Genomic DNA, 27,510 nt, shown 5'->3' with positions numbered 1-27,510 from the left:
ACAGAAAAAATCTTCAAAGAAAGACCAAAGAGTGTAATTGCTAATGGAATCGTCATCAACAAATTAAGATACGCTGACGACACGGCCTTACTAGCAACAGATAAGGATGATTTACAGCTACTCTTATGAGCGGTAGCAGGCCATAGCCAACAAATGGATCTACGCTTAAAGAAAAAGAAAAATAAATGGAGAGGCATCAGCAAAAACAAAAACATAACATAAAAATAACTTAGCGTAAATGGAGAATAGTGGAAATGGTGAATGAAAACTAGGGCTAAACGAGAAATCAAAAACAGAATAGCGAAAACAATAACATATTTTAAGAACATGGTGGTTCTGCAATATGTGAACAAAGAAAACCATTAAAAGGTGAAAGCTGGAGTATATTGCCCGTGTAATGAGAAATAAGAAATGTGAATTGCTCCATATTATGCAAGGAAAAATAGAGGGAAACGCAGTTCTGGTCGCTGAAGAACGTCTTGCCTCAAAAATCTTCGTCAGTTGTATAGAACAAGCAGCACCACATTGTTTAGATCTGCTGCGGACAAAGTGAAGCGACTGATGCGACTGATCGCCAATGTTCTGGGAGGATACAACACTTGAGGAAGAAGAAGAAGAACCACCTACATATTTTATTAATAGGACTTGGCAGATACATAAAAGTTGCACGAGTTTTTCATATTCATCATATTTCATTTTCATTATTTCATATTACAATCCAAGTTTGTAGAAATTATAATTACTCATCGTTACGTAATTAATATATATAAGTTTAGAGGGTATAACTTGCAAACTCCGGCAAGGCAATAATGATGGTGATTACTAAATTGTATTTTCAATTGCAAATTTATTTATTTATTTCAAATAGGACTGAAGAAAATACCGACAAACCATATATTTTCTTAAAAAAAGTAAAAAGAAAAAAATCTGACAACTTTTATGTAAAACTATTTTTTGCCTATCCCCTTTAACAAACTTATAATATAAATACAAACCGTGCACAATTGTTTTTCAATCCGGCCGAGTTATTTCGAAACACGCCGGATTTTCATTGGAAATTTCACGGAGAAGAATCGACGCAGCAGGAACGTCGTTGTTGCATTGTAGATGTTCCTTAATGTATTTTTCACAGCAAGTGAATGCGAAAAGTACATGTCGCATCACGTACGTAGAATAACATTTTTCATATTTTCAATTTCAAATAAGCTGGTTTTCCAATTACCGCTTCTGGCATTTTATGAAAGAGAAATGTAGGCAAGAGTATAACTCTACTAGTTTACCGTTATGCGGCGGCCTTGGAACACGGAAAACGAAATTGCAAAAGGTGAAATAATTTTCTTGGGGCGCGAGCCTTTTTGAATTAAATTTTCGCCTTGTAGCACCAGTCGGGCAGTTTCCATAATGTTTTTCGCAAAACTGCGGTTGTTAAATATTTCTTATTACGTGCTATTCAATTTTTCTTTTAGTTTCTCTCACTTTATATTATTGCATTTTTGGTTCTACAACATTAGCAATCACATCACAAAATTACTAGGGGAGAGTGGAACAAGGCGGCCCCTTAAGCTTTTTATTATTTTTTGTGGCTTTTAAACATGAAGTCGTTTTATTTTTGACTAACTTTAAGTAAATTTACGCAAATTTTGGCTAATAAAAAGAAAACCTTAGGGACTAGTAAATATTTCTATATACATTAAAAAATTTGTTATTGGTATTTTTCAGAATTTTTAAGCGGTCCCTTTTGCCCCTAGTATTACGCAAAGCGCTAACAATGTGCAAATAACCAGAAATTTATAATTATAACAACGAAAAAAAAATGTTGGCTAATTTTTGAGGTGGGCCATCAAAATTTTTCCATATTTTATGCATTGACTTACATTTCGAACACAGTGACAACAATATAATTAACAAGGAGAAATAAAGTATATCAATAATCAAATACATTAAACATAAGTGCAATCAAAACAAAAATCTTATAGTTTTAATAGAACACTCTTTATATTATTTCATTTCTTGGTTCTACGAAATTATCCAGAGAAGTTTCTGTAGTGTACCTGTGCTAACTAAATTGCCATATATATCAGAAATCACCTCAACAGTCTTCACTATATATAACTCAAATTAACACCAATTAGAACTAATTGCCAGTAGCATTGACATTGCAACGGCTTTGCTTCTCATAGCGACAGGTAAGTAAAGAAATCTTTTTTAAAGTTCTACATTTCAAGGGCAGTAACAAAGATTACATCAATAAGACATAAAATAGTAACACAGCTCAAATATGCAAATTCATCATTTGTTTCTTGCAATACGATTGCATATGATATAGAGCTTATTTTGAAGCACTTAATTTAAATCAAAATTATAAAAACAAGCAATTTAAACAAATCTTTGTTCAAATTCGTCACGAAATTAACATAATATTCCAATAGCCGAAGTTGAACTCGTATTGAAGTGTGACATTAAATATGGATATATTCCAAAAAAATATTAGTTTTGGTTAGTTTAAGTAGGATAGATAGTATAGAAATTATTTGAAGGGGAATGTTCCTTTATTTTCACCTACGTAAGTCTGTAACAAATTAATAGATTTTTTAGTTTCATATAATTATTCTTTCAGAGCTTTTTAGTTTTTGTTTTTATTTAATAAGTTTAAACCTTTAAGGTGAAAACTTATGTAAAACAAGTGTAATTATATAATTATTCAGAGGTTCTTAGAAAATATGTTTCTAATTTACTTTAGTCGCGTCACTTTCACATTATTTCACATTTCATTATTAATTTTCTTATAGAGTAGCAAATTTTTCATTTTTATTTTTTTGTATTAGCTATAAGCCAATATTGCACTAATGACCACTGATTACCTATACATACTTTCACTAGTTATCTGCAAGTACGAGAAATTACCACGACTCTGTAACCTAGTGTGTCAAAAGTAACCCTGGGATTATGCATTAGCCAATTTTTTTTTGTTTTACTGATTCATTGAAATCTGCACTCTTGAACCTCCTAAAAATAATTTTCCTGATAAAGTTATGACTTAAAAAAAGAATTATTTGGCCCTGCAGCGTATAAAATAATATTGTTGAAAAGGAAAAAATCCCATCTGCGTAAGTTTTCGATAATCCAAGATGGTCGCTCTGCATACCAGCAGAAACCCTTATTTGTGAATGCTGGCTCGTAAGCGAAAGAGCATTCGCATCGCTCCTAGTTGAGGAAACTCGGCAATAACGGGGGCGGAGAAATGTTGGCAGCTATAGGTTATTTGAGAAAATTGTAAAGTAATAAAATGAGAAATTGCATCCAGTATCGCTCAATTTCAGTGTCCCCCTATAGGCGTAGGTGGATTATTGAAGATTATGAGATACCCAAAATATGGCATGACAAAAATATAACCAGTGCCCGCCAAATTCCATGAAATGCGGGTATTAAGTTGCCTTCAGGAATATTGAATTATTTTGATGTACTGAATTAATAGTAGAGAAGACTCAAGCTTTATGTTAGAGAAAATGAAAATGACCGATTTGCGAACCACATAAACAAAATATATCAAAGCAAGAACTATATTTGCGCAAGCCATTGAGGAAGTGAATGGCAGTTGAACATGTTATTAAAAAAGAACAAAAAATGTGTCACCTTGACTATTTGATCTATCGAACTGTCAACCCGTTAATTATAATGTTAAAAGGACATGACGGTTCCTAAGATGTCCAAGAATATTGTGATTTTCTATAATTTAATTTCCGTATAATGTATTTTTTGTATAAACATTTTTTAAATGCTTTTCAGTAATAGTATGTGTCAGGTAGCCAATTCAGGGGGCAATGGGCCCTATTTCCGGAAGTAATTCTTCAGAAAATACTGGAAATTATTTTTAAATTTCTAGATTGGCCACCAGGGGACATAATCCCGTTTTTTGAATTAAAGTCTTATATTTTATATTACAAAAATGGGCAGCGTCTTAAAGTAGGGATGAAGTCGATTCTTTTTCGTAGATTACTTTTTGCTCTATCTCTTAAATGAACGTGGGGAGGGGGTTCTCCGAACATTTTCGGAAATAAATGTAAATTAACTTAGGAACGGTTGAACGCGTTTTGTCAAACTCGGAGTCGTCGAGAAGTGCTTTTCTTAGGTCATCAACGCTCATGTGAGCGGATTAATTTCGATTGATTTTATCGCAGCTAGAGGGCGCTTTCCGACTTCACTATGAATTGAAGATATTCTCTAAAAAACTGCAACGGTATTACTTTGACTGCAACAAAAGAACAACAAAGCATTTTTCGATGCTTTTTCCTAACCTATTATACCAGTGAAAGAAATACAAACATAATAATATTGACATTTATTGGAATATTCTTAGGTTACCTAGCATTGTTAAATACTTATAATCATTCTTTTAGCACAATATATATAAATTGGCTGTTTAAGCGCCAAGACTATATTTAAAATGTCCACAATAATTAATGCTCATTCCCATATGACGGAATATTGCATACAAATGCAACAGTAGCACAGATAAAACTCCAAGACCTTGGGTTTTAACAGGCACTTAGGCACTTTTAAATCTAGAAGAGGCATTTTTTCTATACAAAGCTGTAAAGTTATTATGATTGACAGTTTAATACCAACATGTAATTTTTGCTATTTTGTTTTGGTTAGTTTTGGTTAGTTAGTTTTGGTTATATATATATATATATATATATATATATATATATATATATATATATATATATATATATATATATATATATATATATATATATATATATATATATATATATATGATGACACTATATTTATATATATATATATATATATATATATATATATATATATATGATGACACTATATTTATATTTATATATATATATATATATATATATATATATATATATATATATATATATATATATATATATATATATATATATATATATATATATATATATATATATATATATATATATATATATATATATATATATATATATATATATATATATATATATATTAAGATTTCATTTCTTTTACCGATATTTTAGATGTTCTTCACTCCGAGTTGGCTATCGTTTGTCGCGTCCAATTTTTTTGAGAGAATAAATATTATTTGTCGTGATGTCGTAAAACGCGCTGGCATTCGAGCTCAGAACAGTGTTGATAGTCTAAAACGAGCCCTTTTTAGCTGCTCCAAGTTTAACAGCACGCCGTCAGCCATTCTGAAGTCATTAAACGAATAAGAATCGAATTTTTCCCGGCCTTACAACGGTGTCCATTCCAGCTATCTGTAAAATAAGACTATTAAAATGCATGAAATGCGACAATTTTTTAAACTTAGAAAAGAATTTTCAGTATTGGCCGCTTTAATTATAAGTTTTGTTATCCTAAGTCTTTACGACTGCTGCTTTTCAAGAGAAATCCGATGCTGTTCTTAATTTTTAATTTTCTGTTAAAATTGAATTATTTTCTTTTTACGAGTATTTTACCGGGACGTCTTTGACGCATCATTTTCTGTGCAGGTGTATGGATAACACTAAACTGACTGGTGCTACCCCAAGCCGCATTTTTTATATAATAATTACGAACTGGCGACTACCGAGCACCTTGCACCACTAACACGCGGTTACCAGCGCTGTCCAACCATGTCATCAAAAATCGAAGTGGTTTGGGTTATATTTATAAATATGCTGCTTATCATAATAAGCGCACATGTTTGCTAAACAAAAAACTAAAACAATTAAAAATTTCCTGTCAAATAGGATATTGATACACTGAAAGATGACAAGGCACCTTCTAAAAATTTAAGTTTTATCAGTTTTCTATTGAGAATACTAAGTAAATGTAGAAAATCACCTGAAAGTTCCAGAAAATAAAAAAAAAATTTGTATTTAAATGTTGTATGAGTTCAGTTTTGTACAGGAATATTTAATTTAATGACGTTTATCATTTCTTTACCATTTCATTCCTCGAAATGTGTGTTAGAAGGATTTGCCATATTGGCAAGTATTTCCAAATACTTTAGAAACCACTTAGTTATGGTATATGCTATGAAATCTCTAATATAGAGTAATAAAAAGTCACGCATTCGATGAACATAATTTGTTTACCTATTTGTTTATTTTTCATTCCAGCCAAATTAATAATGAATGTTTATCTCTTTTAAAAAATTGGAATAATATTACTTGCTTATCCATGGAAATATTAATCATACTGGCTCGACTTCCAAGTAGCATGTGGGAGCCAGCCAATCATCATACAGAAAGCCTTTTAACGAGGATGGGTTCAATAGCTCAGTGTTTGGACCAAAGAGCGAGATAGGGAAATTTGTGTTGGAGTTGGAGCAGATACATATTTTGAATTACTTGAAAAAGGAAACACCCGATTTGTTTGTTGATTGTGTTTTCATTATCGAATTGGTTTAAAGTATTGGATCTCACGAATTAAACATCTCACGTAGCAAATTTTGCAGTAAAATCAATGAAAGTGACTTAAATTATCCCTCGGTCAATCTGGAGTCCATTTGCATGCAATGCAATGAAATATACTTGAATTGGATTAGAAACGTCGACAATTTTTGAAATGTACCGTGCGTTCAATTTATCTTGATAACGTTTTAATTGATTGTAACTTTTTTAGTTTTTCGAGATATCAAGATAAACAAAAAAACAAAATGTAGGGTTAGTAGCCAAGTTTTTTTACAAGGGACGTATAAAACAAAAAACTATCAATTTTCTGACATGTAAACCTACATCATTTTTTTTTTAATGAACACCCTGTATTTTATATATGTGTTTAATAGAATGTGTTATTCCGATTACAATAATGTAACACACTTTATATTTTAGTCCACCCGTTTTAGCCAAATCGGAAAAACAGGAAATTTTTATGTAATTTCAAAGAGTGACTGACGGTGACTGACTGCAACACCAGTAATTATTTACAAATTGAAGTAAAACAAAAACTATAAATGACGGGACACACTAAAGTAGAAAATTTATTAACGATTCTAAATACTTTTGTATGTGACCGCCATTTCGCTGAACTCATACACTCTAATTGTATGATGTCTTGCATTCAGTAATGTTTTCGGATTGTCTCTTAACTGATTGAAATCATTTGCTGAAGTTCCACCGCATGGAGTTTTGTGCACGTGATGTTTTATGCGTCCCAAAAGGAAAAAATCCATTAAAGTTAAGTCGGGGCTGTTGGCTGGCCAATCTACAGTTGCGCCGTTCCTTATCCAACCCCTGAGATATTCCTTGTTAATAAAATTTCAAACTTGCACAATATTGTGCATCCATATAATCAGCGCTGGTACATTTAGGGGTAAATCTTCTATATATTGTTGCTTTTGAGTTGCAAATAATCGGACCTAAAATATTGATTGGTAGCCCTGGGCTTTTATTTCGTGTATTTGTCTAGGATTATTTAAAGACCAATATCGCATATTTTGTCTATTAAAACCCAACAAACAACATTTTGACATTGTCTGCACTTAGTTTTTGAGTTTTACGAAATTTAAATGCATTCTATTTATATTCTTTCAAAACTGAGTTGATTGATACCCGAGAAATGCCTGTCTTCATATACTCCAGTAATGGAGGAAACCGGATGTGCTTAGTAGAATCCTGATATGTTTGCCTTATTTTCTTCATTTAAAACATTACGATTCCAGCATACCTTTTTAGCATTTAATACGTTACCGTTACCTGCAAATTTCTTTGCCAGCCTTGGAAATATCTGTTTTGAAGGAGCTCGGCGCTTTGTATAAAGTCTAATATACTGACGACAAGCTGAGATTGCACTTTTATTATTCAGAAAGTATACTTGAAGCATATCATTCCTTTCACGGATGTCAAATTGGCGAAAAACCATTTTAACAATAATGGCCTGGACAATAATTCAACAATCAACGTTGTTTATTAATATGTCAAACATAAACATACTTTTATTTTAATTATATAAAAATTTCCTATTTTTGGTGATTTGCCAAAAACGAGTGTACTAAAATATAAAGTTTGTTACATCATTGTAATCAGAATAAGATATTCTATTAAACGCATATATACACAGGGCGTTACATTAAAAAATATATGATTTGCTCTAATATGTCGGAAAATTGAGCGTGTTTTGTTTTATACGTCACTGGAAAAAAACTTCCCTACTAACTCTACATTTTTTTTTTGTTTACCTTGATACCTTTAAAAACAAAAAAGTTACACCCAATTAAATTGTTATCAAGATGAATTGAGCGTACTGCGACTTGGAGTGGCATGAACTTAAAAATTCCGATTTTTATCTCAAAAGTACACTGCAAGTAATCTCAGTTTCAAATGGAAAGAATAATTCTAATTCTAAACTAAAACTAAATTCCATACGCCTCTCGAAGCAACCGTTGTCTTTCTTTCCATAGACTAGACAATAGCTGTAAATAAAGTCCGATTATAGTTAACGCAGTTTAGGTAAACTTTTAAAACGATTTTAACGCTGCAAAGTGTTTCCGTTGCAGGGAGATATTGCGCCCGGAAAACTTTCGTCCCGCGAAAAAGAAAACAACTGTCGGGAGGCGACAGGAAAATGCATTTGTTTCGTTTTATCGTCTGGGTATTTTCTTCATTTCTTTAAATTTTAAATGGAAAGAGACGTTCAGTTTGTGTTAATCCGAAACGTTGTTGTATCGTTTCTGTACCAGTAAAAGGACTTGTAAAAGGGCTGATCTAATTTTATTAAAATGCACAAGCTTTGTGAATTTGGTACAAATCGGGGCGGAAGAATACATTATCCTTTCAATTGGCATTTTTTTAAAATATTGTTACCTTACGTTGAATTTTTTAAACACCAAATACCGAAGTTAAAAAAATAGAAAAAAAACAGAGACATGAAGAAAGGATCTTTGAGTCACAGGATTGAAGATATTATCACTTCTCCTCTTTTACGAATAATATCACTTCTATTCACATTCCAGCCTACATTGCACACTTATTCGTACTGCCTATAGTCGCAAATTTTATTTATTTCTTATTTTATTATTTCTATTATTGAAGAGATTTAAAAAATGTTTTAAAATTGTAAATACTGTTTGTTTACAAAATTTTAATTGACAAAATTATCTAAATAAACTTATCAATTTTTAAATCAAAACTTCAAGTGATGCTTTGGTAGTATGTAAAAACTTAATTATTTTCCAGGGTTGCCATCTCTAAGGGAATTTTCCTACTTTGCTACCTCTAGGGAATTGCGGCAAACCACTCCAGTTCCAAGGAAATTTCCAGAAGTTGCCAAACATTTTTTTTCTTTTCTTGAAACATAAATTAAAACTAAAATAAAATGTATTAAAATAATTTCTACTTATATTTAGACAACAGTTTTGCAACAAGGAAAATTGAATTTACACTTCTTTTTTTTAAAGCCTTGCTCATGGTGAAACCATTAGGAAAAATTGATTATATTTCCTTGTTGAAGCGGTTGCTCAAATATATCAAAGGTTCGATTTCAAGCATTAGCTATGGAAATTAAATAATTGGGAATTGTAGACTCGGAGCAACTATAATTTTGATTCTGTGGGCAAGTTTTTAGGATTATGTATCGAAGATAAAAGGAAGAATCTGGTTTGTCACATATTTACATTGCCGCACTCTAGTGGAATGTGGAAAGGTTTTTTTTTATTAAATTTAATTAGTTCAATTTAAATTTTAAATAAAATTAATTAAAAAAAGAATAATTAAACCAAAACATGTTATGAATAACACTCTAGTTTTGATGAATAGGACTAAGAAATCTGACATTCTAATTTGTGTTCAACAGTTATACTCATATAAGTAATTGAACAATGTTTGTTTTAGAATATCCATTTTATTTTTTATGTTTCGGTACTATATGCATGTTTTGTAGGCACTAGTATTATGTTTTAAGTTGATTTTATATTAGAAATATGTTTCATTCTCCTTTTATAGATATATAGGTATTTGAACAATGATTGTTTGTTTTCGAATATTTTAATTTTGATTTTCTTACTAATCGTGTTTTGTATGTAGTTTTATTGTCGGAAATTGACATTTAATTGGATAGTTATCTACTTTTTCAAATAAGTTCACAATCAATAACAAAAACCGTAAATAAATACTTAAAAATAGAGCACCTAGAAAAACTAGGAAACAAAGCTTGAATTTATCGTGACCTTTGGTGGCAATGCCGCTATTTCCGATTCCAAGCTTATTTGCTGGATATTTTCACATAACTGGTCCCAGAAATTGCTAAAAACATTTTCTCAGACAATCAACTTTATGTTGGAAATGCAACACAGTCCCGGGATTCCTCAGGCTTTGGGACCCGTTATTCCCGAAAGGCTCCGTGTTCCAAAGTGGAAAATGTCCCTAGGCAACCAGTTTTCGCCGAAGCAGCCAAAAGCAAGCCGTTATTGTCTATCGCATCAGGGGAAATAAAATAATTACAATGCGCGCGTAGTGTTTAGGTACGCCAAGTTTTGCTTATAACTGACTTAATAAGAAAGTATCCTCAAAAATATAAACAAAACGTTAAGGAATTTGGAGTCGACGTTTCGAACTGATGAGAATTACCATAACCTTGAAAAAATTAACCAAGAATAAAAATTGTGATTTTATGTCGTTGTACAAAATGATACTTTTAACACTCAAGTAAATTTTGGAAGTTATATAATTTTGAAACGACATTATCTTTATCAGAATTATGTATTTATAAAAATGAGCCTAATCGTCCGTCCTCAAATGGCAGAAAGTTTCCCATCGGGGAAATCGGGTAAACCATTGTCTTTGACGTGCAACTTTGGGCGTTTGGGGAGTAATCAGAGACAAGGAACGTAGCTATATACGGAAGGGTGGCACGAAACTACAAAAGCACCGGTAGATAAGGAAAACCATATCCCTCGAAGAATAGTCGCTGTGTACTAACCCTGACAAGGTTAAGCTAACTAATTATGAACTGCGTTATATTGATAACCCAAACCCTCTAGATAAAAAGAAATTAAATTTAAAGTTCTGCTGTGAGCTATGTCGGGTTTAGTGATGAATCCGAATGTAATTAAGACAGAAAAAAATAGCTAAAACGGGAAAAGACAATGGAATTGAAATTGCTCACAACTGTGCTAAATGTGCTAATAGCTTCTTTGCTGCATTAACATATTAAATGAAAACTCCAAATTAAAACAGCTGACATTTTTTTAAAACCTAAACACCAAATCTTAATCTGTAAATTTGAAGTCTATGAAAAATTAAAAAACAACCATTTTTTAATAAAATAAGCTATCGCTGTTACGTAGAGGATAGTCCGTTTAAGAAATGCCTATACCATATCTCCAAACTTACGGAGTTTACAAAAAAATGTATTAAAAACGCAAAGGGCAAAGGAAATTATTAACAACGCAAAGGACAGAGGGAATTATTAAAAACGCAAAATAAAGAGGAAATTATTAAAAACTTAAAATAAAAAGGAAATTAATAAAAACGCAAAAGACAGAGGAAATTATTAAAAACGCAAAAGACAGAAGAAATTATTAAAAACGCAAAAGACAGAGTAAATTATTAAAAACGCAAAATAAAGAGGAAATTATTAAAAACGCAAAGGACAGAGGAAATTATTAAAAACGCAAAAGACAGAGGAAATGATTAAAAATGCAAAGGACAGAGGAAATTATTAATAACGCAAAAGACAGCGGAAATTATTAAAAGCGCAAAAGACAGAGGAAATTATTAAAAACGCAAAAGACAAAGGAAATTATTAAAAATCCAAAAGACAGAGGAAATTATTAAAAATTCCAAGGACAGAGGAAATTATTAAAAACGCAAAAGACAGAGGAAATTATTAAAAATGCAAAGGACAGAGGGAATTATTAAAAACGCAAAAGCCAGGAAATTATTAAAAACGCAAAAGACAGAGGAAATTATTAAAAACGCAAAAGACAGAGGGAATTATTAAAAACGCAAAAGACAGAGGAAATTATTAAAAACGCAAAAGACAGAGCAGATTATTAAAAACGCAAAAGACAGAGGAAATTATTAAAAGCGCAAGGGACAGAGGAAATTATTAAAAACGCAAAAGACAGAGGAGATTATAAAAAACGCAACAGACAGAGGAAATTATTAAAAGCGCAAAAGACAAAGGAAATTATTAAAAACGCAAAAGACAGAGGAAATTATTAAAAACGCAAAATACAGAGGAAATTATTAATAGCGCAAAAGACAAAGGAAATTATTAAAAACGCAAAAGACAGAGGGAATTATTAAAAACGCAAAAGCCAGGAAATTATTAAAAACGCAAAAGACAGAGGAAATTATTAAAAACGCAAAAGACAGAGGGAATTATTAAAAACGCAAAAGACAGAGGAAATTATTAAAAACGCAAAAGACACAGGAAATTATTAAAAACGCAAAAGACAGAGGAAATCATTAAAAACGCAAAAGACAGAGGAAATTATTAAAAACGCAAAAGACAGAGGAAATTATTAAAAACGCAAAAGACAGAGGAAATAATTAAAAGTGCAAAAGACAGAGGAAATTATTAAAAACGCAAAAGACAGAGGAGATTATTAAAAACGCAAAAGACAGAGGAAATTATTAAAAGCGCAAGGGACAGAGGAAATTATTAAAAACGCAAAAGACAGAGGAGATTACAAAAAACGCAACAGACAGAGGAAATTATTAAAAGCGCAAAAGACAAAGGAAATTATTAAAAACGCAAAAGACAGAGGAAATTATTAAAAACGCAAAATACAGAGGAAATTATTAATAGCGCAAAAGACAAAGGAAATTATTAAAAACGCAAAAGACAGAGGAAATTATTAAAAACGCAAAAGACAGAGGAAATTATTAAAAACGCAAAAGACAGAGGAAATTATTAAAAACGCAAAAGACAGAGGAAATTATTAAAAACGCAAAAGACAGAGGAAATTATTAAAAACGCAAAAGACAGAGGAAATTATTAAAAACGCAAAAGACAGAGGAAATTATTAAAAACGCAAAAGACAGAGGAAATTATTAAAAACGCAAAAGACAGAGGAAATTATTAAAAACGCAAAAGATAGAGGAAATTATTAAAAACGCGAAAGACAGAGGAAATTATTAAAAACGCAAAAGACAGATTAAATTATTAAAAACGCAAAAGACAGAGGAGATTATTAAAAACGCAAAAGACAGAGGAAATTATTAAAAGCGCAAAAGACAAAGGAAATTATTAAAAACGCAAAAGACAGAGGAAATTATTAAAAACGCATAAGACAGAGGAAATTATTAATAGCGCAAAAGACAAAGGAAATTATTAAAAACGCAAAAGACAGAGGAAATTATTAAAAACGCAAAAGACAGAGGAGATTATTAAAAACGCAAAAGACAGAGGAAATTATTAAAAACGCAAAAGACAGAGAAAATTATTAAAAACGCAAAAGACAGAGGAAATTATTAAAAACGCAAAAGACAGAGGAAATTATTAAAAACGCAAAAGACAGAGGAAATTATTAAAAACGCAATAGGCAGAGGAAATTATTAAAAACGCAAAAGACAGAGGAAATTATTAAAAACGCAAAAGACAGAGGAAATTATTAAAAACGCAAAAGACAGAGGAAATTATTAAAAACGCAAAAGACAGAGGAAATTATTAAAAACGCAAAAGACAGAGGAAATTATTAAAAACGCAATAGACAGAGGAAATTATTAAAAACGCAAAAGACAGAGGAAATTAGTAAAAACGCAAAAGACAGAGGAAATTATTAAAAACGCAAAAGACAGAGGAAATTATTAAAAACGCAAAAGACAGAGGAAATTATTAAAAACGCAAAGGACAGAGGAGATTATTAAAAAACCAAACGACAGAGGAAATTATGAAAAGCGCAAAAGACAAAGGAAATTATTAAAAACGCAAAAGACAGAGGAAATTATTAAAAACGCAAAAGACTGAGGAAATTATTAAAAGCGCAAAAGACAGATGAAACTATTAAAAACGCAAAAGACAGAGGAAATTAATAAAAGCGCAAAAGACAGAAGAAATTATTAAAAACGCAAAAGACAGAGGAAATTATTAAAAACGCAAAAGACAAAGGAAATTATTAAAAACGCAAAAGACAGAGAAAATTATTAAAAGCGCAAAAGACAGAGAAAATTATTAAAAGCGCAAAAGACAGAGGAAATTATTAAAAACGCAAAAGGCAGAGGAAATTATTAAAAATACAAAGGACGTAGGAAATTATTAAAAACGCAAAAGACAGAGGAAATTATTTAAAACGCAAAAGACAGAGGAAATTATTAAAAGCGCAAAGGATAGAGGAAATTATTAAAAACGCAAAAGACAGAGGAAATGATTAAAAACGCAAAAGACAAAGGAAATTATTAAAAACGCAAAAGACAGAGAAAATTATTAAAAGCGTAAAAGACAGAGAAAATTATTAAAAGCGCAATAGACAGAGGAAATTATTAAAAACGCAAAAGGCAGAGGAAATTATTAAAAATACAAAGGACATAGGAAATTATTAAAAACGCAAAAGACAGAGGAAATTATTAAAAACGCAAAAGACAGAGGAAATTATTAAAAGCGCAAAGGATAGAGGAAATTATTAAAAACGCAAAAGACAGAGGAAATGATTAAAAACGCAAAAGACAGAGGAAATTATTAAAAACGCCAAAGACAGAGAAAAATATTAAAAACGCAAAAGACACAGGAAATTATTAAAAACGCAAAAGACAGAGTAAATTAATAAAAACGCAAAAGACAGAGCAAATTATTAAAAACGCAAAAGACAGAGGAAATTATTAAAAGCGCACAGGACAGAGGAAATTATTAAAAACGCAAAAGACAGAGGAAATTATTAAAAACGCAAAAGACAGAGGAAATTATTAAAAGCGCAAAAGACAGAGGAAATTATTAAAAGCGCAAAAGACAGAGGAAATTATTAAAAACGCAAAAGGCAGAGGAAATTATTAAAAATGCAAAGGACAGAGGAAATTATTAAAAACGCAAAAGACAGAGGAAATTATTAAAAAAGCAAAAGGCAGAGGAAATTATTAAAAACGCAAAAGACAGAGGAAATTATTAAAAACGCAAAAGACAGAAGAAATTATTAAAAACGCATAAGACAGAGGAAATTATTAAAAACGCAAAAGACAGAGGAAATTATTAAAAATGCAAAAGACAGAGGAAATTATTAAAAACGCAAAAAACAGGAAGTTATTAAAAACGCAAAATGCAGGAAATTATTAAAAACGCAAAATAAAGAGGAAATTATTAAAAACGCAAAATAAAGAAGAATCTAATCAAAACGCAAAAGACAGAGAAAATTATTAAAAGCGCAAAAGAAAGAGAAAATTATTAAAAGCGCAAAAGACAGAGGAAATTATTAAAAACGCAAAAGGCAGAGGAAATTATTAAAAATACAAAGGACATAGGAAATTATTAAAAACGCAAAAGACAGAGGAAATTATTAAAAACGCAAAAGACAGAGGAAATTATTAAAAGCGCAAAGGATAGAGGAAATTATTAAAAACGCAAAAGGCAGAGGAAATGATTAAAAACGCAAAAGACAAAGGAAATTATTAAAAACGCAAAAGACAGAGAAAATTATTAAAAGCGCAAAAGACAGAGAAAATTATTAAAAGCGCAAAAGACAGAGGAAATTATTAAAAACGCAAAAGGCAGAGGAAATTATTAAAAATACAAAGGACATAGGAAATTATTAAAAACGCAAAAGACAGAGGAAATTATTAAAAACGCAAAAGACAGAGGAAATTATTAAAAGCGCAAAGGATAGAGGAAATTATTAAAAACGCAAAAGACAGAGGAAATGATTAAAAACGCAAAAGACAGAGGAAATTATTAAAAACGCCAAAGACAGAGAAAAATATTAAAAACGCAAAACACACAGGAAATTATTAAAAACGCAAAAGACAGAGGAAATTAATAAAAACGCAAAAGACAGAGCAAATTATTAAAAACGCAAAAGACAGGAAATTATTAAAAACGCAAAAGACAGAGGAAATTATTAAAAACGCAAAAGACAGAGGAAATTATTAAAAGCGCAAAAGACAGAGGAAATTATTAAAAGCGCAAAAGGCAGAGGAAATTATTAAAAACGCAAAAGACAGAGGAAATTATTAAAAACGCAAAAGACAGAGGAAATTATTAAAAGCGCAAAAGACAGAGGAAATTATTAAAAGCGCAAAAGACAGAGGAAATTATTAAAAACGCAAAAGGCAGAGGAAATTATTAAAAATGCAAAGGACAGAGGAAATTATTAAAAACGCAAAAGACAGAGGAAATTATTAAAAAAGCAAAAGGCAGAGGAAATTATTAAAAACGCAAAAGACAGAGGAAATTATTAAAAACGCAAAAGACAGAAGAAATTATTAAAAACGCATAAGACAGAGGAAATTATTAAAAACGCAAAAGACAGAGGAAATTATTAAAAATGCAAAAGACAGAGGAAATTATTAAAAACGCAAAAGACATTGGAAATTATTAAAAACTCAAAAGACAGAGGAAATTATTAACAATGCAAAAAACAGGAAGTTATTAAAAACGCAAAAGGCAGGAAATTATTAAAAACGCAAAATAAAGAGGAAATTATTAAAAACGCAAAATAAAGAAGAATCTAATCAAAACGCAAAGGAAAGAGGAAATTGTGCTGAATGTGGTAATAGCTTCTTTGCTGCTTTAACAGATTCAATGAAAACTCTAAATTAAGACAGCTGACATTTTTTTAAAACCTAAACAGCAAATTTTAATATTTAAATTTGAAGTATATGAAAAATTAAAACAACCGTTTTTTAATAAAATAAGAAAGGCCGATACCTTATCTCGGAACTTACGGAGTTTACAAAAAAAATTTAATACAAAAGTTTTTTTTATTAAAATGACCTTTATTATTTTTTTCCTAATCGTCAATTTTTTTATATATAAACTTATTAGCGATCATCCTCAGAATTCGGGTTATGTTTTAACCATCATGGTGGGGTTGTTTATTAATTTTTTAAACTTTTTTTTATCTATTATTTTTACGAAAATGATGCTTTTCTTTAAGATTAAATTTTCTTAAAAATACGCGGTGTTGCAACGCTTCGCAAAATGATACTTTTCTCAATTTTCTTAAATGAGACACCCTGTATATGATTGGATTTTCGAATAGTACTTTAATAGCAATTTCAATTTCATAACATAGTACGGGTCTCTGACTTACCGTTTTGACTTAATTGGCAGAAAAACGGGGTACATATAAGAGTTAACTTACTAAGATATAATGAGAATTAACTTCTTATCAACTTGTTCACAACCGTTTTAGAGCATTGTTAAGAAGTCGTATTAAAAACAGAATATTTAACTTTGCACCCACCGGACCGTCAGCGGTCTTTATTCAATTCGTTGTTGTTTCGGCTGTTTCTGGTAATTTATCATGGCGGTTGATTTTCAGAGATGCGAGATAAACAAAAAATTAGGGGCGATTTGTCACTCTATACATCGTGAACGCCATGTTAATTCGTATTGATAAATATTGCCTTCCTGTCTGGGAGGTGAGTACATTAGGAGTGTTTCCTGGTTCCGATGGGTAAATCATCTAGTCGTTATTTTTGTTGAATGAGGGGTTTCATATACAAATAACGTACTCGAAAGAAAACAATAATTGTCAAAAGATCGATACATCACTAGTACATAGCCTCAACTCTAGAACAACTTACTGGAAGCGCATTTTGCTAACTATGTAAATGCCATATTTGGGTTTTCTTTTCCTGGATTGTTTTCATAAGCAAATATTTATTATTTATAAAATTAATATCAATTACACTTTCATTTTGAGAAAACATAATGTCAATTACTGGCATGACATTCTGAAAAGGTTCAGCTTGTTGGGTTGTGTATTTTTCTAATTTATTAATTTTTTTGACACGCATTTCTCGCCTGGCTTCGACGGACAACTGATCAACTACTTGGTGTTAATTCGACCCATGGGAAAAGAAAATAAATTCCCAGCAAGACAAAAATAATTTAAACAACAATACATACTGCATAATACAGTTCCAACTCGAGTATGTATTTCCGTCAAATGGTTTGACAAAGTAGAGTTGAAATTCTTCTTCATTTCTTGGTTAGCCAGGGTATGAGCGCCTGTCTTTCCTAACCTAAAATACTTTTTCTGTCAATTTCGGAAGCTTCGTAAAGTAAAGTTTTATTATATGAATGAACAAAAGTATTAATTAACAAAATAAACGAGAATTGCAAACTAAGTGTGTCTATAGAATGTGATCTATCCTGCCGATCTTGCTGTCTTTTAACTGAATTGACTATCATCGAAGATGTCAAAATTCAAAATTGTGAAGAACTAATCATTTGAATGCATTAAAAATGATCTTCATGAAAGTGAAATTTAAAATAAACGGAAATTTGTTTAAGCTGAATAGGCAGGCGTTGCTCAAGAAATTTGGCACATAATTAACAGTCGGGCGTGCCTAATGGACGATCTGAGATTCCCTTTCGCATTCAAATGTTGTTTTTCCCCGAAACGTAATGCTATTTCTAGAAACGGGTTTGCCAAATCAGTCGGAAACTACGCTCTCGAGGAATCGACTTTTAAATTAAGGCAGTATGTATATATTACGGCTTTCGAATGGTCGTTGGGTTTCTTTAACTTGATGGAAGGCTTTTTTTGGCAGACGAAATGACTTCAACCGAAAATTGACAATTAAATTGCTTAATGCCGGTTGGGATATATTTTACAACTTTAAATGTATTGTTTATACATGTCTGGCAATAAATTATTTTATTTTATTCTATCATGCATCACCCAATGCCCACAAGGTGCCATTTATAATTTCTTTTAAAGGAATTTACATTTGAAGTTTTAAAATTATTAGGGCAATTGTTGTATATTTCGTATAGTTATAACCCTAAAACCGTAAATTCATATATTGGACATCGTTTCTAAATTTAATCTTCCTTGCTAGGTAATGGGGACATCAGTTATATATAAGCTATGAAGCAATGCTACAAGGTGTAATTTACATCTACTTTCCTTTAACAACCACGTAGTTTTCTGTAATTTTGTGACACTGTCATCCTTCTACGTATACCATATACAAATAGAATTCAAACTTTTTCTAATTGGCACAGAACTACAAAATCGAATTAAGTTGTTTTTAAGTTTTTTAAAAATACCTTTCCATTTGCAAATGACAGATTTTAAATTCCAGTATGATTTGTTGACAAGGGGCTTAACGTAACAGGAGGATTAATTTGCACATTAACTATATTGTCTACCCCTGTTCTAGCCGATCATCTTCGGACCTGAGGTCGAAAACTACAAAAATTTGCGTAACTTTGGAAGCTTTCGCACCAAACGAGGAATTGAAAATATACCCCAATCATATCGACAGCTTCCTTATTTGTGAAATGCAGTTTATCAGTTTATTATTACTTATGTGTGCAACAAACACTGTTGACAAGTTGATTTTAGGCATTTATTTTTCCTCCATGGCCTACTCTTCATATGCTGCACTTGCATATTAAAATATTTATTGAATATTGTGCTCCTATGCAGTTTTATATTATTTTTGTTAAAATTATAAAACTTTTTTAATAGTTGTTGAAAAACATATAAATAAGAAAAATTACCGGTATGATATCGACTTTTTAAAAGTTAATAATTTTTAAATTTCCTTTCTCGGATACTTAAGGCTAGAAAAAAAGGTAGATAATTTGGTAATTATTGTATCAAAGAACGCGCTCTAGCGGGATCACTAAGAATTAGATATATTAGAAGTAAGACGATAAAGCAATAAAAACTTTTTGTAACCATGCCAAGTTTGTCAAAATGCATTCAGTTGCTTAGGAGATACAGCTGTTTATTAAAAAAATAACCACCCACTACTTTATTTTAACAGATACCTCAAAAAGTATTAAAAAAAATTATTTGTTTAAAGCTTAGTTTCTAAATATATATTTGAGTACCTTAACTAGAAGGATTTTAGTGGAAAATTACTTTTTAAATTTAAGATGAGATTAAGATTTGAATGTAGAAACATTTTCCACGATTTTCTTACTGCAACGACGAATAGTTTTCAAGATACAGCACTACTATTCTCATCTGGCCACCCTGTGCAACTACAGCGTGGTGTAGAGGATGATGCACTGCTAGGAAATTAATCAGATTCAAATGTTCCCGACTTTGACATTTCATAATGTTTTTCATAAACTTCTTCTGGAACTTTTGTACTTATTTCTTCATGATTACGGATTATTAAAAAGCCCTTGTCATTGCTGCTTTACTATTTGTAAAATCGAGGTAATTAGTAGGTAATATGAACCATTTTTTTTTAATTTCACTTGTTTGTAGAATGATCTCCTCAACAACTTTTAGAGGCAATTGCAGATTTATTAATTAAAAAAAAAGAAATTGCAAAAAATTAACAGATAACCCAATCTTTAAAAAAAATCGCCAAATTGTCAACCTATCAGATTTGAGATTGCGTAGGTGTGATGTAACATAACCTGGAAAACCGTTCCTAACAAATTAGCTTGACCGATGGAAATGTTTCGGATAGTAAATCGGTTTTCGATCACCCTGTATATATTTATTTTCACCAAGTTATTGTTTACGCTGGCTATCGCAATAGCCTTTTTTATTCCAATTAACCTTAAAAATTATTTATTAACAGTAATTGTTTACCTAATTACTCGCGTACGAATATAATTAAAAGTTGTAGGTAAACAGTTCACACTTCTAAAGTATGCGCTAATATTGCTAAATTTACTAAGGAAACATAAATTACGAAAACATGTCAGAATAAATTGTGTTTAAAATATTGAATTAGCAAATGCAAATATGTAAAAAGCACACGAAAAATCCTTAAGTTTGATCAAGGAAGAAAAATCGCTTTACTTTAGTTTTTATTTATCTGACGCGCCTTTTTTCGAAACATGGGCGCACCGGTCCAAAGGTCATAAATTGTTATCTAAATAAAAAGAGGCCCCGGGGGAAGGCTTATCTTTCTCGTAAAAAGATACCGTATGAGTATTTATCGCCCATTTTCATTTGCCGGAAAGGCCGAATGTTTTGGCGCCCGAAAAATATTTCTGTAGCTTTATAAACGGCATTATCCGGAAGCCGAGAGGAAGGTTTTTTCGATATTTCGATTTCTCGTGGCGTTAGAAAATATTTCTTAGGTACTTCTTTAGTATGCAGTAGACAGCGGATATAAGTGTTATTTGTTGCTTCTCTTTTTTCTTTTCTCATTCGATCTTTAATGTTTATATTAATTTTGCTGTCTTTTGTCCAATCTTTTTGATTTCTTTCGCTTTCGCTGTGAAACTGTGAATTTAGTAACTGAATAAAATCTAAATTAACATTACATAATATGAATAATAATTATAAAGTAACAGCAACAGAACGCTATTTAAATGTCAAGTAAACTTTAAAATGAGGACCAGGTTTATTTATTTATGGGATATTTAATTTTTTCGTGCCTCTACACTTATTTATGATATTAATGTATTTTGATTCGTGGACCTTATTATTTAGTAAATATTTTTTTTGTCTCTTTCATTTGTATTGAAACCTACAATCTCGGGTTTATTGGGTGTCTACGCTTATCGATTTCGTACTTTAAATAATCCCACAAGTAGAAATCAAGGGGGGTTACATCTGGTGACCTAGGAGGCCAAGGTTTAGAAACATTGGTAGCAATCCATTTGTCGTTGAAAATGGTTGTCAAAAATTGATATGTGCCTCGGAAGTTAAGAGCTATTACGCCATCTTGTTTAAAATAGAGATTCTGCATACATATGATGTCAAGCTCATCTAGAAAAAATTGTTCGTGTGTCTTTACAGACGAATTACTGTATGCCAAATTGCATTCTAAAATGTAGCACTTTTCTTCATGTGTAAAAACCATTTTTGAATAATTGAACACTTGATTTAGATCATGCCATATATGTATAACTAATTTAATATTACAATTAAAAAGAAAGGAGGGGTAATGGTGAAACGCAGAGTGTAGTTTTCTGACACAGAAAAGCAGAAATTTGTTGCTTGTTTAGTAGTAAAAAAGAAAACAAACACAGTAAAAAATTGAAAATTGAAAAAATTAAACTTATCTCTGTTGGCTCCAGAGTACATTGAAACTCTTCTTTTCGTGTTTGTTTCCGAAATTTATCCGAAAAATTCGTATAATTTCTGGTCACCCTACGTTTCCGACATATTAACGGTCAAACACACGGCATAAAATCACATACGTAAATCGTGCATTGATACGACCTTAGTAAATCAACTTTCTTTATTGCCACACATGCATAATTATTAAACAAATAAAAAGAGAACGATTGGAATTGCCGTTACTTGTGGATTTTTGATTGAAATCGTTAAAGTATCACAGTATGGGCGGACAATTTTTGTTGTCGAACGCGATATTTTGGATTTTCCGAAATTTTCGACCAATTTCGGAAACCAGTTTATCCAATTGATAGAGTAAAAAAAGCACAATTAGTAAGGTTGGGTTTTAAAGCGTTCCTCTTCAATGGCGAACTTAAAAACAATAATTCCCATTGTCGAAACCCGCCGTGCGACTTGCAGCGACATTTTCTGAAAAATGTTAATCTATCGCCGTTCCCATTAGTACTCGCGGCTGGTACGTTCAATTTGTTAAAATCGTTTGAGAAATTACAAAGGTACCGGCAAGGCAAGAAAATGAAAGACGTAGTTACTTGGTTTTACAAGTCGATTAGCATCAAGAGTTCGGATAAATCTGGTGATTCGTTGTATTTATACTTAAGCTGTATTATTGGTAAGTCAACAGTACGACGTGAAGTATTTATACCGCGTGTTTCAAATTCAGGCTCTCAGCTCTGCGAACTGGGAAATGGAAAGAGAGAGGTAAGAGCTGAACGTTTGGTGCCAAGTTACATTTCGATAATATTATTAAAAACTATAATATCCATTGTTTACATATGTAAACTTGGAAAAGATCTATAATTGAAAAAAGTTTCATCTTTGATGGAATTCGAAAATTCCTTCCCACTTCTCGTTTTTTTAAACTAACAACTTTTAAGTTTGTGTCTTGTTTAAAAAATCCAAAACAATAAAGAAAATATATACGAGAAGCTCCTGCAAAATAAATGAGTAGATGATTTATTATAAATCAAACTTGGTATAAAATTTTTGACTTCGACGAGAGAACAATATTAAAAAATAGCCCCACAATGTACCGGTACATTATTAGAAATTTTAAAATTAGTCAAAAAAAACGAGATCCCGCCAAACATGAATTCAATTTCCCAATGCGGAGAGTCTTTTTTGAAACACTAGGTACACATCAATGCTAGATATAGAACATTCTAATGCCAGTATGAGAAACTTATTTAGTAACATGTTTCGTCATTATGTATTATTGTATAGTACTGTAAGTTGTGTCTATTTTTTAATTTTTTTTTTGAATTTTCGGATATTGTATAACATAATAAAAGTTAACGGTATGGAGGTATTAAGCACTACATATTTGTTGGAAAGGGCACTTTTTAATTTTTAATAAAATGTTAGTTTCTAAGAATTCCTTATTTTATTTCACAGAATTTCATATATTTATTTAGAGTTGAATATTCATAAATAGTATTCCTTATAGACAACTTACTGAACATTTTTGGAAGAAATAATTAACATCGATAGTAACCTAATTATTAACAGAGCAGTGGCTCCGAGCTTTTCTACTCAAGACAAGAAAGACGTTAGTAAATTTATTTTCAAACTTTGATCATAATATTTAAGTAAAAAATTATCTTTATATTACTAATTCGTAATTTTTAAATGAGACAATTTAAATTTTTTTGGAACTGAAAATTTTGCGTACATTGATATGGATCTGACAAATTATTATTCTTATATTTAAAAGTTTAAAAGTTTTGACGAAGTAAATCGAACAATCACTTGCCTAACTCAATTTAACTGCAATTTACTGAAGAAAATTTTGTTTGCAACTTTCTTAAATAATTGGAGTCAGATTATTGCAAGTCATCAGTAAAATCAATAAAACCCAGGACCTATATATAGGATCTCACTTCTTTTGGTGTGGATAAAATTATTATTGTCACTCATATTACCTATAGCCTATAGTACCTAATTACTTTTGATACTGTAGGCTACAAATTTTATGGGTTTGTTGTTTTCTGTTTTTTTTTTGTTGTTATTGGTTTTTATTTATTTGTTTTTATTGGTTCTCTGTAGGTTTTACAACTGACTTGCATCAACGTAACTCTTCTTTAATTAATAACATCGGACACTAGAAGCGATGGGTTCCCTTAGGTACCTCATTAATAAGCTCTGTTATTTTTTCAAGCTTATTTGACGGCATTTTCATGTGGCGTGTCCTTCAGTTGGACTTCCCCGGTTATACCGAGATTTAAAAGTATAGAAAATCCTTTTGGTCACGAAGTATCGACAACTCAACTAGCTTTGATCGCCGCGTTTTTGCCTTTGGGTGCTGTGAGTGGACCGCTCCTGGCCGGTTTAGCCTCTGACAAGATTGGTCGGAAGAAGACCATGATGGTCTTGGCGGTGCCCATGATTGCCGGATTTTGCATATTGGCGTTTGGGAGAATTGTCGAGTTATACTATCTTGCAAGGTAGTTGATGTAAATAGCTTGCACACTAACTGAAATATGTTTTCCTTTATTTTGACAAATTTAGTTTTATATTTACCTATACTGCTCCAAAATATTTCTGATTCTAAAGGTGACCTTGGTATTCTATCAATCTACCTAGTTTATTGAATTCATAGGTTTTTAATTGGTCTGGGAGTTGGAAGCACGTTTGCTATTCTCCCCATGTATATCGCAGAAATTACGGAAGGTCGGAATAGAGGAAAATTCGGATGTTTTCTGGGAATTTTTATCACGCTTGGATTATTTTACCCATTCTCGGTGGGTCCTCATCTGACTCTACAAGTGTACGCGATGAGTTGTACCATTCCGTTGGTGGTGTTCTTCATAATATTCGGTCTATTTATGACCGAATCGCCCCATTATTTACTAGTCCGTGGAAGAAAAAAGGATGCGGAGGAAGCCTTAATGAAGCTTAGGAATAAATGTGTAAACCACATTCAGACAGATATTTCGGAAATCATGTTATCCATTGAAGAAAACAGTCAAAGTAAGGGTGAGTATCAAATTTTCATAAAACACTTACCTGTTGACGAAATCTACACTTTAACATCGGCTCATCTACTGCCACATGACAGCTGCAACAAATAAGTCACTTTAAATAATCGTTTCACTATTTCATTAGAATTTACTTGGACTTTGAAGAATGAAAGAGCTATAAAAATTATTTTAGCTAAAAATTTGGATTTAAATTTGACTTTATATTTTAGGAGGCTTCAAGGAACTATTTACGGCTCCGGTTGCCAGGGAAGCAATGTTAATAAGTGCCGGGTTAGTGCTGCTGCAGGAACTTTCCGGTATACATCCGATGATGGCTTATCTGAAGCCGATCTTTGAAAGTTCCACAAAAACGATCTCGCCTGACGTCGCGACACTGATTTTTGGCATATCGCAAATCAGCTCTAATTTCATAACTGCCTTGGTTGTCGAAAAAACTGGACGAAGAATACTCTATATGGTTTCTTCCGCCGGGTGTGGAATATGTTGTGCCGTCTTAGGTATAAACCGGAACTCAGCGATGTTTCCAATACAATACGGCATATTTTTAGGCATTTATTTCCTTTTGAAGCACTTAAGTTACGACATGGAATCGGTTTTCTGGATGCCAATCGTTTGTATGGTCGGATACATGATCTTTTTCAGCATGGGTTTGGGCCCGCTCGCGTGGAACGTCGTTGGGGAGATATTCCCATCGAACGTTAAAGGTGTTGGTTCCGGCTTAACGGTTTGCATATCTTTTCTCGCTTCCTTCGTTGTGGTGACGATTTTTCCGATACTCGCTAAGGCTGCTAGTATGGCGGCCCCCTTCTGGATGTATACAGTCGTAACAGTCCTGGGAATGTTCTTTATTTACTATAAAGTACCCGAAACGAAAGGAATGTCGTTGGCGGAAATACAGCAGACATTGAAGAAAACTCACAGAAATAATTCACCAGTTGCCGAAAATAATGTCTAGAAATTATTATTTATATGATAATAGGAATGGTATGTAATTATTTTTTTATTAAAAATGAATTATGACAATTTCCAATTTCAGGCCGGATATGAATTAATATGTAACTACCTTTATTTAGCTGTACAGTTTACTAAAGCAAAATATTTATTGTTCGGTTCGCGTTTCGCCATGTTTGTATCATCAGGGGATGATTAAAACTGAGTTCAATTATTATTAATCATCGCGATTGTTTGTGGCGTGTAATTAAAGTTTCCAGTGTGCGGTATGACTTTGTCAGTTGCCTAGCAACTTATGGAGATTCCGGAAGTTGGGAATTTGATGTGGTTTGGTTTATGTCATTGCACCAATACGATCTGAAGAGCGACAGCTATTTTGCATAATATCGAAAATAATACCTCACCAAGACACGTTACCGGCTGTGGACGAAGTGAAGAGCATACTGATCATATAATTGGTCTGGTCTGTTTATAAAATTTTGATTGCATTCGCTAAGAGTTAGAAGTTAAAAATATTAGTTATTAGATATACATTGTTATATATCTATGTATTTATTAAATTAAGTGGTTAATAACTACTTCTTTAATTTGATATACAAATTATAATCAATAAATTATAATACTAAGTATCACAATATAAGTGAAAGTGATGCGGAATATTTAGTGTTCTTTCCGAACTGCACGGAAGTGGTAATTTTTAATTATTAATTAATTATTAATAAACGCAAATATTTTGGAGAACTCCAAATAAGTGCATGTTTATAACAAAATTGAACCATCCCATTCCATAACAGGGTTCCTATTGTTTGATTTGGAGTGTTATTAAATATAGTTATTTAATAAAGTCAATGTTACCTGCCCCAAAATACACTAGAAATTGCTGTTAGAATTGAAAGGCTATAGAAATAAGAATAGCATCAAACTAGAAGTTGGATTATACGCTATCCCTGCATGGCATGCAATTCATGTTTAAGCTATCCAGCTAAAAATATTTTTAAAAAATTTTAAAACTGGACAATTATTTTGATAGCGTGATAGTTTTGCATATATTACGTAAATAAAATAGGCAATTCCTAACTCCGTCCGTAGAGGGCAACCCAAAACTGGATGCAAATATTTTAAATTACTTTTATGGCTCAAAATAGAAACACAATTTCGTATAATCGACGGCCTCCCAAATGAGAAGGTGATAATTAATTAATTAAAAAATTTCAAATCCGACTAAAATATTTTACCAATTATTTGAATTTTGATTCGCAGATTAAAGAAGAAAAATTTGTGTACGACAGATTTTTTTATTCTTCAGTAAAAAACCACTAAAAGTCCAAAAGTAAATTTTAGTTCATTCGGTGTCAATCTACCAAATTTTAGTTAATGATATTCAAAAATATTTTTAGAAAACCCGTCGTC

General features: G+C 31.4%; 2 protein-coding genes across 5 annotated transcripts in view; one reads left to right on the top strand and one right to left on the bottom strand.

Annotated features, from left to right (window-relative positions):
* The window catches only part of LOC132697160 (facilitated trehalose transporter Tret1-like), a 51,376-nt gene extending 24,551 nt beyond the window's left edge, over positions 1-26,825 (top strand). The window contains exons 5-10 of the mRNA XM_060662453.1: positions 22,449-22,781; positions 24,327-24,612; positions 24,768-25,144; positions 25,359-25,646; positions 25,698-26,133; positions 26,186-26,825. Of these exons, the coding sequence (XP_060518436.1) occupies positions 22,449-22,781; positions 24,327-24,612; positions 24,768-25,144; positions 25,359-25,646; positions 25,698-26,104 (1,691 nt within the window). The 3' untranslated portion in view covers positions 26,105-26,133; positions 26,186-26,825. The remainder of the gene's footprint in view (positions 1-22,448; positions 22,782-24,326; positions 24,613-24,767; positions 25,145-25,358; positions 25,647-25,697; positions 26,134-26,185) is intronic.
* The window catches only part of LOC132696193 (schwannomin-interacting protein 1 homolog), a 195,409-nt gene that overhangs the window by 150,036 nt on the left and 17,863 nt on the right, over positions 1-27,510 (bottom strand). For 3 of the 4 annotated variants that reach the window (XM_060660891.1, XM_060660893.1, XM_060660892.1), the window contains one exon: positions 25,175-25,226. The exons of the other annotated variant lie outside the window; for it this stretch is intronic. The gene's annotated coding sequence lies outside the window, so the exon portion shown is untranslated. The remainder of the gene's footprint in view (positions 1-25,174; positions 25,227-27,510) is intronic. 4 annotated transcript variants of the gene reach the window in all.

Source organism: Cylas formicarius, unplaced genomic scaffold (genome assembly GCF_029955315.1).
Source record: "Cylas formicarius isolate icCylForm1 unplaced genomic scaffold, icCylForm1.1 PGA_scaffold_1__22_contigs__length_36826433, whole genome shotgun sequence".
Classification (NCBI taxonomy): Eukaryota; Metazoa; Arthropoda; class Insecta; order Coleoptera; family Brentidae; genus Cylas; species Cylas formicarius.
This window is presented reverse-complemented; position numbering and strand designations above follow the sequence as displayed.